The sequence below is a fragment of the Homalodisca vitripennis genome, chromosome 2 (assembly GCF_021130785.1).
Source record: "Homalodisca vitripennis isolate AUS2020 chromosome 2, UT_GWSS_2.1, whole genome shotgun sequence".
In the NCBI taxonomy this organism is placed as follows: Eukaryota; Metazoa; Arthropoda; class Insecta; order Hemiptera; family Cicadellidae; genus Homalodisca; species Homalodisca vitripennis.
Window position 1 is genome coordinate 10,741,677 of NC_060208.1, and position 13,157 is coordinate 10,754,833.

A 13,157-nucleotide genomic window follows, 5' to 3' on the forward strand; every position below is an offset into this window, starting at 1 on the left:
CTGCCAAGAGGTATATTCAATGGGAATATTTAACTATAGTATAATAAATAGAAAAGTTTATTAAAGCCCTTTTTAAACACACATACCCTATTCAGTGATACTCCGAGGGCGTTAAAGGAAAATCCTGAAAATATATGGCTAAAGAAAACAATATTATCAACATTTCAACAGCAATAACAAAATATCAGGGAAGTCAGATCAGTTTAAAAACTAGAAATAAACAACTGTTTAATGCATTGTGTGATTATTCCTTAAATAAAAAAAATCGTAGGCAATCAACCAATTTTGTGTCAGAAAAGTAAGATTAATGTTTATTAAGAGTTTATTACTTGGTGAGTTTTGGTGATATTAAATATCATTATAGTGATATTAATCACTCACTATAATGATTTACCATTTATATATATAAATAGGATTTCATATATTGTAGCATAACCTATTTGTAGTTTTTGAGAGGAATTGACAACCTACATCAAATTGATTATTTCCAAATAATAAACGAGAACTATGTAATATAATTTATTAGTTTTAGTCTATTATAGTTTTTGATGTAGTATACAAGAGTGTTTTAGTTAGCCTTGAAAATTACAAAAGCTAATTCAAGGCGGAAATGTTCGTTTGTAGTTAATCCAAGGGCGGATAATACAGATCAGCTGATTAACCATTAACTTTTTTTGTGTTCCTTTCCCATTGTCTCGCATGTCAATTCGTTTCCTGTGATTGGTGTAGGAGTTGCGAGGAAGTCTTTGGTTGAGAACGAGAAGGTGACGGTGACGGTAGTTCGGATTCCATTAGCAAGCGAAATGGACGCCGTTATGTTGCTCGTCAATTCGTAGTCTTAATTGAAGGGTGCTGTAAGCAGTGCTCTACTTTTTTATATCAGAACCTTTATTTAATATCTGTGTATTCAGTTATTTTACTTTTTTATAAGATGTCTTTTTCTTCTACTTAAAATTTTACTACAAGCCACTTCTTAGTATGGCGGTCGTTAACAAGCAGTTGCGGTGATCTAGAACCCTTGGAATAGAATTCAGTTTTAGTGTGTTACTTTAGATCTTTATCCTCTGATTATTTTTATTAATTGGATAGTTCAAGACCCACAAATCTACCATGGTGAAAGAGAAACCTGGTTCTACAAGAATCTACGACGAGGATGGATTTAGGAGAAGGGCTGCCTGTATTTGCGTGAGGAGTGAATCAGAAAATGAGGTAAGAAAAATTATAAATTTTATGTGAAATTGTTGTTGTATTTTGAAAATAGGGATGTTGACTGAATATTAACACATCATAAGGTAAGTTGTGCCAGCATTTATTTATTTCTTGTACATTGCAAGTCCTCCAGACCTTAACTAGGACTAGGCCTAGTTAGTTATGTTTTATTTCTTCATATTAATCTGTTTTATAGTTTGATGGAGATGAGTGACTGAAATATCTAGGTGCAGTAGTGAGTAGAGTAAAACAAGTAGCTTTTTATGTTGGATATTAACAATTGATGGCCTAGCCTATGTTTTCATTAGAGCTGTCAATATTTTCACCTTATTAACTATGGCTGCAGTATAATAAGTGGAATTACCACCACAATGAAATCAGGGCACCAAATTATTGGTTAGAATACCAAAACTAGGCTATCGAGTACAAAAACATTCTAGTTATAGTTATTTACAATTAGTCAGCTCGGGTAGATTTTAATAAGCGGCCTATACTCGTTATTCGATTGCTATTATCAAATGGTTCAAATGTTTTTATCTGGAGGATAATTCGATATTACAACTTATTTAACGTATCATATGATTTCAACCTATTAATTATAGTAATTTTAATGTCAGCAATAAACAACAAGAAGTAGGCCTAACTAATATTTTGAGACTTTGAAAATGGCGATGAATATATGAGGAAAATATATGCAAGATATTTCACAAGGGAAAAGATTTTTTTAAGTAGCTTCAACATGTGGGTTTGGCACCTGGTAGCACAAGGGGTGAATTCTTTCCTTCATTTCACAAAAGTGGTTACTCATTGATATCAAGCTGGGCAAGTTGTAAATATTGTAAGGTTTCTTTGGGTAGGGTACGAAGCGGAACCGGTTTTTTACATCGAAGAGTATAGTCATCGATACCTAATATTCGCATTTCAAATCTTAAACTATCAATCGATATAAAAGTACCTATAGTCTCAATAACAATCATATATATTTTAAATTAAAATATGAATTTAATATTTACAGTGATCAAACAAATTATTATAACCAAAATTAGGAAAACTGAAGACGACTATATTTACTCCTCTCACAGTTACAGTTGTTTCTTTCCCACAAATTTCGCATAGGCCTAATGGGTTTTACAGTACGAGTCCAACATGTTGAAGCCACGAAAAAGCAACGTCGTGTAGTTAATTATAAAATTGACTGCCATTTTTAATAATCAGAATTACTTATGTATAATTGAAATATTATCCTACGTGTATTATTTTAGAGTTTTTACAGCTGTTGATATAGATAATTTAAGTTAATAGTTCAAAATAATAAATCAGTATCGATTGATTATATCAATGGTTATGATTAAGTAATATCGTTTGCCAATTTCGATATAAAAAACCGGGTCCGCTTATCGTACCCTACCCGTTTCTTTGATCTCTAAGTCTAGGCAATAGTTGGTTTTGTTGTTTTGTAATGTTATTGTAAAACTTTTGTATTTAAAATTGTAATGTACAAGATTCTTCTTGTCAGGGTAATTTATGATAACTCTTATTGTGTACGATTTTTACATTACATTGAAGTTGGATAATGTATCAAATTGTTCGATAATACCAATCAAATAACGAGTGTAGGCTACTTATTAAACTCTTCCTGTCAGTTCTTTATAACTCAATGTGAGATGGTTTTTATTCAGGGTAGACTTTAATAAGTGGCCTACACTCTTTATTTGCTTGTTTTTATCGAATGGTTTGATTGTTTTTATTCCAGTGAATAATTCAATATTACAATTTATTTAACAAAATAGACTAGCCTATATGATTCCTACTTATTAGTTACAGTCACATAACAAATATGTAAGCAATAAACAGCAAGAAGTAACAGAGAGACTTTAACCCTTTTAGTGCCAGAGATAGCCTAAATCAAATCTATGAAGGAAACAGGATTTGGTACTTTGGGATTATACCGACCACACTAGTATGAAGAACACAAAAATAGAAATTTATAGAAACAAACATGATAGAACGAAAAAACAACTCTTCAATTACAAAATTACAAACTTACAAGCATTTCCAGGTATTGTGATCGCTGTTATCTTATCTTTCTCGAGAATCCTGATTACGGCAGGCCGCGCGGCATCACGTGATTTGCACGGTACATAATTGCCTTTCCATTACAATTCAATTTATATTTCTGATTAGCCCCTCTAGAATTTGATATTTTACTGATAGGTACTATCTCGAGGGATGTTTTTTCTTTCGTCGACATCAGCGCGGGGCAGCACCGAAGGTGCTGTCAATGCCCGCGCTGATGGCCGGAGGCACTCGCATTTTGGGTGGCGGAATGTGATCAAGAATAAAAACAAGTTTTTAGTGTTTTTTTAATAAAGAGTTTAGTTGGTGCTGCCAAAGCCCGCGCTGATGTCGACGAAAGAAAAACATCCCTCGAGATAGTACCTATCAGTAAAATATCAAATTCTAGAGGGGCTAATCAGAAATATAAATTGAATTGTAATGGAAAGGCAATTATGTACCGTGCAAATCACGTGATGCCGCGCGGTCTGCCGTAATCAGGATTCTCGAGAAAGATAAGATAACAGCGACAACAATAACGATCACAATACCTGGAAATGCTTGTAAGTTTGTAATTTTGTAATTGAAGAGTTGTTTTTTCGTTCTATCATGTTTGTTTCTATAAATTTCTATTTTTGTGTTCTTCATACTAGTGTGGTCGGTATAATCCCAAAGTACCGGTAAATGTTTGTTTTTGTTGAATTTTTGTGTTTGGAGAAATGTAGAGGTAAAACACGGAAGTACAACAAAGCGATGCACCAGCTGAACGGGCGGCGAGACTGCAATCACGTTATCTACTAGACGCTCGACTTTGACCTCTGTCTGAGGATGGGGAGGGGTTTGCGATAAGACAATTCCTGTTTTATATTGACGAAATATTGTTCTACGCTAATCTAGTAATCAGTAGAAACGAAATGTGAAATAACGATTCATGTCTGGGTGTGGTCGGTATAATCCCAAAGTACCCAGGATTTTTCCTGACATTTGCCATAAGTGAAACAAAAAATCAGTAACAGTACGTTTCACTTAACAATGGCAAGTGTCTGGAAAATCCTGTTTCCTCCGCAATCCTTCCATCGTCAAAAATAAACTTCTAACAAAGAATCAAATCCATGTTTTTACATTTCAGAAAAACGTTACAAATACAGCTTGCCCAGATAATAGTGAGCAACTGCTTTTGTGTAATGGAGGAAAGAATTCTCCTCATTGGTAATCAGGAGCCAAACTTATATGTGTATATAGAAATATCTGACATTATTTCCTCATATCGACCACCATTTATAAATTCTCTAACAAGTCATTACTTCTTGCTGTTTATTGCTTACATTACAAATTACTATAGCTAAGTTGAAATCATATGTTTAAAAATTGTAATATTCATTCAGATAAAAACAATCAATCCATTCCATAAAAGCAACCGAATAACAAGTGTAGATCGCTTATTAAAGTCTACCCGAAGTAACTAATTAGTTGAGAATTTGAAAATGACGATGAATATGAGGAAATTATGTGATAAATTTCTCGATATACATGTGGGTTTGGCTACTGCCTTTACAAAAGCGGTTGCTCACTGTAATCTGCGTAATCTATAAATATTGTAACGTATTTATGATGAGTAGGTCTAGGCCATTGTTGGATTTGTTATTTTATAAATTTATTGTTACATTTATGTTATTAAAATTATAACCTATCATTCTTGTTAATGTATTATAATTCTTGTTTCGTACGATTAATATATATAATATTGTATTTGGATAATATATTGAATAGTTCGATAATAACAATTGAATAACGAGTGTAGCTCGCTTATTAAGTCTTACCTTTTTATAATTATATTATATTTTTTTAGATATAAAAAAGTATTTACTAATAAAAACAAAACTAAATCATCTGTTTTTATTAAAGAAACATTAAGTAATTGTTTAGGAATATAAATTGAGATTGTATATTAAGGTTATCTAGTTCAATTTTGTTGATTAACCCTTTTACTAATGGGTTTTTTGTTCTCACTAAAAGTGATCTAAAAATCAGTTTTGATTTTTTTGTATTTCTACTGAACTTAACCCTTCCCACACGGCAAACAGATATATCCGTTAGGCCTAATTTTGACCGAAACGCGGTAAACGGATATATCCTTCAAAGTCTATTTTGTGTTATTTAATAAAATTGTAGTTGCCGTGGAATCCGCTAGAGTTTAAGGGATTGTTGAATACTTGTTCCGAAAAGCAGATGTTACAGTTTGAACCTCATTGGCGCGTCGCAGTGGTGGGAGGGCGTGGCTTTGTCCTTCGTGGCGTGATTTAGCCTCAGTTTGCGGCGAACCATTACGCGTTAAATGGATATATCCGGGCATGGCATGTTTTAATGTTTAACGCTGTTTTGCCATATTTCCCTATTTATTGTTCGTGTTCCTGTTGTATTTAGCGTTTTGTTATCTTTTTATTTTGTTATTACTTTATTTGTTATGTCGTTATAGGCCTATATTGTTCTATGCAATGGCGAATCCTGACGATTTTTTGTAAAATTTGAAAGTTTGTTAAAAAATATAGGGGTCTGATTATTTTGTGATACTGTATTATTTTTTATTCCTAATAGCCACCACTAATTAAAAAAAATTAGAGTGGGTAAAATTAAAAAAAAATTTAAGTTAATTCCGTGTGGGAAGGGTTAAGCTAATTAAATGCACTAAAGTTATCATATTTACAAAATATGAGAATAAGATAAAATATTCAATATTGGTACTTTGGGATTATACCGACCACACCCAGACATGAATCATTATTTGACATTTTGCTCCTACTGATTACTAGATTAGCGTAGAACAATATTTCGTCAATATAAAACAGGAATTGTCATATCACAAACCCCTCCCCATCCTCAGACAGAGGTCAAAGTCGAGCGGTCTAGTAGATAACGTGATTGCAGAGTCTCGCCGCCCGTTCAGCTGGTGCGTCGCTTTGTTGTACTTCCGTTTTTTACCCCTACATTTCTCCAAACACAAAATTCAACAAAAACAAACATTACCAAACAAAAACCAAACTCTTTATTGAAAAAAACACTCAAAACTTGGTTTTATTCTTGATCACACTCCGCCACCCAAAATGCAAGGGCCATCAGCGCGGACTTCTGCCCTGCGCTGATGTCAACGAAAGAAAAACATCCTTCAAGATAGTACCTATCAGTAAAATACCAAATTCTAGAGGGGCTGATCAGATATATAAATTGAATTGTAATGGAAAGGCAATTATGTACCGTGCAAAAACTTAAGTAATCATGTGATGCCACGCGGCCTGCCGTAATCGGAATTCTCGAGAAAGATAAGATAACAGCACAACAATACCTGGAAATCCTTGTAAGTTTGTAATTTTGTAATTAAAAAGTTGTTTTTTCGTTCTATCTAAGTCGCAGTAAGTCTCAGTGGAGCGTCTTAGCCAAAAATTGGTCTGTAGGCACTTCTCAAGCCATTTTACGTAACTAGAAATTACACAAACAGCCATGTTTATTTACTCACGATAAGATTGAATGAATGAATGAGTAACGTTTATTCCAGCAGTTTATATGTAACATATATACAATGTTTCTTAAATGAAATAGCTATTATTATATATACAGCAGCTTATATATGTATAAGAAATGTAAGAAAAGTGTAACAAATAGCACAATAAAAATAACAATACTGGAAAGCCTACATGGGCAATCTGCCTGTGCGCAACTGAGCAACTACAACCAATACCAACTAATTGATTGAACTGATTGATTGGAGCAACTGATTTTAAAAATACCATCACATGTCCTGAATACTGTTAATTGGCTCTGATATAAATAAATCCATGAAGCTGTTATCTGAAATATCTAATTACTCTTTAGTCTCCAATGTGACCTAAACTTAATTAAAATATTCAATTACAATTTAATTAATGATATAAATGAGTGGACTTGGTGAGTCTATTTGTCGGCTACATAGTCTCCTGATGCATCTTTTAATATTGTCTGTGAAAGGCAGCCAGATACTAGGATTTATCTTTTCGCATTTCTGAAGGAACTTTTGACAAGAAAACTTTGTTATTACTTTATAAGGCTTTACAGTTCTTCCTCATCTCGAACCCTGTACTCTAGTTTGGTTCCCCCACTATGTATCTCATATGCACATTCTACAAAGTGTGCAAAATATATTTTGTCAACTCATGTGATCCTGGAGGGGTAACTCTTATCTAGAAGTCTGTGTCGGCACTCGGGCAGGAGTTTCTGCTACTTCCACTGGCATCCAGAAGATGAGAGTTTGGCATTGTATTTCTGCACAAACTTATTAATGGAATAATAGAATCTCCAGAGCTTCTCTGGGCCATGTCCTTCTTGGTACCTGCAAGAACTAGATCCACAAATCCTTTCGCCATCACTCGAACAACTACAGCTACTATGGTCCTATCGCCCGTCTTGACAGATTTGGCAGTGGGGTACTTTGGGATTATACCGACCACACCCAGACATGAATCGTTATTTGACATTTTGCTTCTACTGATTACTAGATTAGCGTAGAACAATATTTCGTCAATATAAAACAGGAATTGTCATATCGCAAACCCCTCCCCATCCTCAGACAGAGGTCAAAGTCGAGCGGTCTAGTAGATAACGTGATTGCAGTCTCGCCGCCCGTTCAGCTGGTGCGTCGCTTTGTTGTACTTCCGTGTTTTACCCGTATATTTCTCCAAATACAAAAATTCAACAAAATCAAACATTACCAAACAAAAACTAAACTCTTTATTGAAAAAAAAAAACTCAAAAAACTTGTTTTTATTCTTGATCACACTCTGCCACCCAAAATGCGAGTGCCTCCGGCCACGGGCTTCGCCCCGCGCTGATGTCAACGAAAGAAAAACATCCCTCGAGATAGTACCTATCAGTAAAATATCAAATTCTAGAGGGGCTGATCAGAAATATAAATGAAATTGTAATGGAAAGGCAATTATGTACCGTACAAAAAACTTAAATAATCACGTGATGCCGCACGGCCTGCCTGCCGTAATTGGGATTCTCGAGAAAGATAAGATAACAGCGACAACAATACCGATCACAATACCTGGAAATGCTTGTAAGTTTGTAATTTTGTAATTAAAGAGTTGTTTTTTCGTTCTATCATGTTTGTTTCTATAAATTTATATTTTTGTGTTCTTCATGCGGGTGTGGTCGGTATAATCCCAAAGTACCGGCATTGGTGTTCATGAAAGTGTGAACTTCTTTTGTGATAATATAAACCAGCTGAAGAGTAAAATTGCGCCGTTGATGCATGTTTAATCCATAATTTAGTTTATGTTTATTTAATAATCCATATTTGTTCTTGTTAATTAATTCGTTGTTTGTTAATTATTTCATAATTTGTTATTGTTAAGTCTTGCTGTAATTCTAGTATTATGTTTGTTCCAACAAACAGGTGGTCAATTCAGTGCTCCCAGTCATAAAACGAAATGAAATTTATCTTCTTAGTAAAGGAACCAGTAAAGGCCATGGTAATGATATCTGTTTAATATTTTTAGAAATAGTATGGTCCATAACAATAAGGAGTGGCTAACATGCCCCTTCGACCCTGCATCACAGGTCATTCCTACGCTCTGCTCCTGCTTTTGCTGTGTCCATTCTCGGTTCTATCATAACCAAACAGATAGTTCTACAACGAGACTAATCTTGTTGAGACTTTGTTTGTCTCAGTTGGAGCAGACTTATTTAATTAATTGTCGAATTAAGATAAATGGAAATAAGTTTAAAATAAATAAACTATTCATCTTTAAATATGAAATTTACAAAAGACTGTATAAACTTAATTGCTTGACAAGGGCGCTTCACACTACCTTCAGGGCTCTCTACTAAGCTTTAAAATTTGTAACAATAACAAAAATTATCATTCTTCTTTGATAATGTGGAAGAATAATAAAAACTCTACCAAATTGGAATAATGGTGTAAAGTGGTGTAATCGGTGTCAGGTTGAAATAATTAGTCTTACTATCTAGGCCTACTTAACACATTATATATTTATAAATTTAAAGAAACAAAAAGTAGCAAAATCCATGCTGAGAATATGCTTTAGACTCAGAATTTAGGGTTATCTTATAATCAGGTCCAAAGTAAAACGGTTAAAGATAAGGATGAGATTATTTTATGGGATGTACACAAAAGATACATATCAGCGAGGGAATTATGTGTGTTTTATCTAAAATAATTCATTTCATCAAGAATAACTTTATTATGAAATATTTCATTTTTATTAATTTTTACATAACATTTATATTCTTTATTTCTGTCAAGTTTGATGATGGACCATGTCACTAGATGGGATTTGGCTGAAGGTTAGCAAACATTTTTACATTGGTATTATGGGTAATCATGATGGCATAGAGAAAAACATATAACAAACTAATTGCGTTCATTCAAATGACATTTTAACATGTGATATTTGGTATATCGGTTGGTACGGCTTTGGTTACAATCCATTGAATCCTTTGGTTACAATCCATTGAATCCTTTGGTTACAATCCATTGAATCCTTTGATACTCCGTTGTAGCCTATAAGTTTATTGACTGAGAGTTAGCGAAGTCAGGCAACTGAGGGACTAATTCCAATTACATCTTCATGGTATCTTGAAACATTATATGATAGTCTAGATTTTCCTGGATGTCTGTATTAATCAGAAATCGTTGTTATTGATATGTGAGGAGTCTGAATTACCCATAAGGTAAGACTAAATGAAACTCAGGATTATAGAAAGTCTGTTTTATTAAAAAAACTGAATTAATAATGAATGCTTTGCTTTAAAGAATATTCATATCCATATCAGCATGAGCATGAGTAAGTATTGTGTATCTATGTATATGTATGTATTTACGTTTCCTGTATTCATGCTCCATGACTATTCACTCTATACTTTGGTTGATAATATGAAGGGATATTCACTCTCAGGTGTTTTACAGGTTCTGCTGGTAACATCATCTAGCCAGGCTGACCACTGGATCGTACCAGAGGTAGGGGTGGAGTCAAGACACCTTTTGTTGATAATATGAAGGGATATTCACTCTCAGGTGTTTTACAGGTTCTGCTGGTAACATCATCTAGCCAGGCTGACCACTGGATCGTTCCAGAGGTAGGGGTGGAGTCAAGACACCTTTTGTTGATAATATGAAGGGATATTCACTCTCAGATGTTTTACAGGTTCTGCTGGTAACATCATCTAGCCAGGCTGACCACTGGATCGTTCCAGAGGTAGGGGTGGAGTCAAGACACCTTTTGTTGATAATATGAAGGGATATTCACTCTCAGATGTTTTATAGGTTCTGCTGGTAACATCATCTAGCCAGGCTGACCACTGGATCGTTCCAGAGGTAGGGGTGGAGTCAAGACACCTTTTGTTGATAATATGAAGGGATATTCACTCTCAGGTTTTTTACAGGTTCTGTTGGTAACATCATCCAGCCAGCCTGATCGCTGGATCGTTCCAGGGGTAGGGGTGGAGTCAGACGCCTTTTGTTGATAATATGAAGGGATATTCACTCTCAGATGGTTTACAGGTTCTGCTGGTAACATCATCCAGCCAGCCTGACCACTGGATCGTTCCAGGGGGAGGGGTAGAGCCAGAAGAAGAGCCCCGGAACACCGCCATCCGGGAAGTGGAGGAGGAGGCCGGAGTATTAGGGAAACTTGGACGGTGCTTGGGGGTCTTCGAGGTAAGGGTACGTTCCCTCTTCCTTTTATTTTGGTTCTCTATTTTATTTTTATTTTGTCCTATTTGTTTTATTGTCCCAATATGCTTCCTATACGTTAAAATCAATTTTAGTTGGTAAATTAACTAACTTGATTGCCATCTTGAGAGCAAATTAGCATCAGATTATCAAATTGTCTGAATTACAAATGCCACAATATAATTGGGTGATAGTGATAATCCAATCTCATGATACATTTAAGATTTAAGTTTAAAGATGGAGCTATGAAGTCAGAGAGTAAAACGGTTTTAAATAGGTACCTCTGAAATTTTTCAAATGTCTCGTCAATATTTCACGATATTTTATTGAATAGCTTTAGATTTAGTTACAATTGAACTATTTTAGGCCGATCGGGATAAATGCTAAAGAGATACTAATATGTGGTGAGTAAAAACACATTTACTATCAGCTGATTGAATCTAAATAATGAAAGGGTATTTTCAAGACCAGTTGGGCAGAGCCTGGAGGCATGTTCTAAATAGCAATTATAGGCTTATAAATTATTGAGAGATCCTAAGAATATCCATGTAAAATTTCAGTGCAGTTGGTTTAGTAATTTATATGTGATTGAGTAACACACACACACAGACAGACAAAAACCAATAGTATTTTATATAATACTTTAGATATGTGACAAATAAGTTGCAATTACCTCTTCATGTATTAAGAATCTATACATAACCAATCTTCACAACATTAACTGGATGCGCTCAAAGGCACTGGCTGCCAGTGGTATTACGATAGCAAGCTGCGGAACGTGACACACTGGCTGGTAGCTGACATAAAATGCTCATGCACACATAAACAGTTTATAGCATTACCAGGATGTGCTCAAAGGCACTGGCTGCCAGTGGTATTACGATAGCAAGCCGCGGAGCGTGACACACTGGCTGGTAGCTGACATAAAATGCTCGTGCACACATAAACAGTTTATAGTATTACCAGGATGTGCTCAAAGGCACAGGCTGCCAGTGGGATTACGATAGCAAGCCACGGAGCGTGACACACTGGCTGGTAGCTGACATAAAATGCTCGTGCACACATAAACAGTTTATAGCATTACCAGGATGTGCTCATAGGCACTGGCTGCCAGTGGTATTACGATAGCAAACCGTGGAGCGTGACACACTGGCTGGTAGCTGACATAAAATGCTTGTGCACACATAAACAGTTTATAGCATTACCAGGATGTGCTCAAAGGCACTGGCTGCCAGTGGTATTACGATAGCAAGCTGCGGAACGTGACACACTGGCTGGTAGCTGACATAAAATGCTCATGCACACATAAACAGTTTATAGCATTACCAGGATGTGCTCAAAGGCACTGGCTGCCAGTGGTATTACGATAGCAAGCCGCGGAGCGTGACACACTGGCTGGTAGCTGACATAAAATGCTCGTGCACACATAAACAGTTTATAGTATTACCAGGATGTGCTCAAAGGCACAGGCTGCCAGTGGGATTACGATAGCAAGCCACGGAGCGTGACACACTGGCTGGTAGCTGACATAAAATGCTCGTGCACACATAAACAGTTTATAGCATTACCAGGATGTGCTCATAGGCACTGGCTGCCAGTGGTATTACGATAGCAAGCCGTGGAGCGTGACACACTGGCTGGTAGCTGACATAAAATGCTTGTGCACACATAAACAGTTTATAGCATTACCAGGATGTGCTCAAAGGCACTGGCTGCCAGTGGTATTACTATAGCAAGCCGCGGAGCGTGTCACAATGGCTGGTAGCTAACATAAAATGCTCATGCACACATAAACAGTTTATAGCATTACCAGGATGTGCTCAAAGGCACTGGCTGCCAGTGGTATTACGATAGCAAGCCGCGGAGCGTGACATACTGGCTGGTAGCTGACATAAAATGGTTGCGCACACATAAACAGTTTATAGCATTACCAGGATGTGCTCAAAGGCACTGGCTGCCAGTGGTATTACGATAGCAAGCCGCGGAACGTGACACACTGGCTGGCAGCTGACATAAAATGCTTGTGCACACATAAACAGTTTATAGCGTTACCAGGATGTGCTTAAAGGCACTGGCTGCCAGTGGTATTACGATAGCAAGCCGCGGAACGTGACACACTGGCTGGCAGCTGACATAAAATGCTGTATTAACTCGTGCACACATAAAC

The 13,157-nt window shown here is 35.9% G+C and overlaps 1 protein-coding gene across 1 annotated transcript; it reads left to right on the forward strand.

Moving 5' to 3' along the window:
* Nucleotides 1-697: 697 nt before the first annotated feature.
* Nucleotides 698-10,330, forward strand: LOC124353547 (diphosphoinositol polyphosphate phosphohydrolase 2-like). Its single transcript, XM_046803433.1, has 2 exons — nt 698-1,209; nt 10,226-10,330. Exons 1-2 carry the CDS (start codon nt 1,111-1,113, stop codon nt 10,313-10,315), a joined length of 189 nt encoding a protein of 62 aa, XP_046659389.1. The 5' UTR covers nt 698-1,110; the 3' UTR covers nt 10,316-10,330.
* Nucleotides 10,331-13,157: the final 2,827 nt, after the last annotated feature.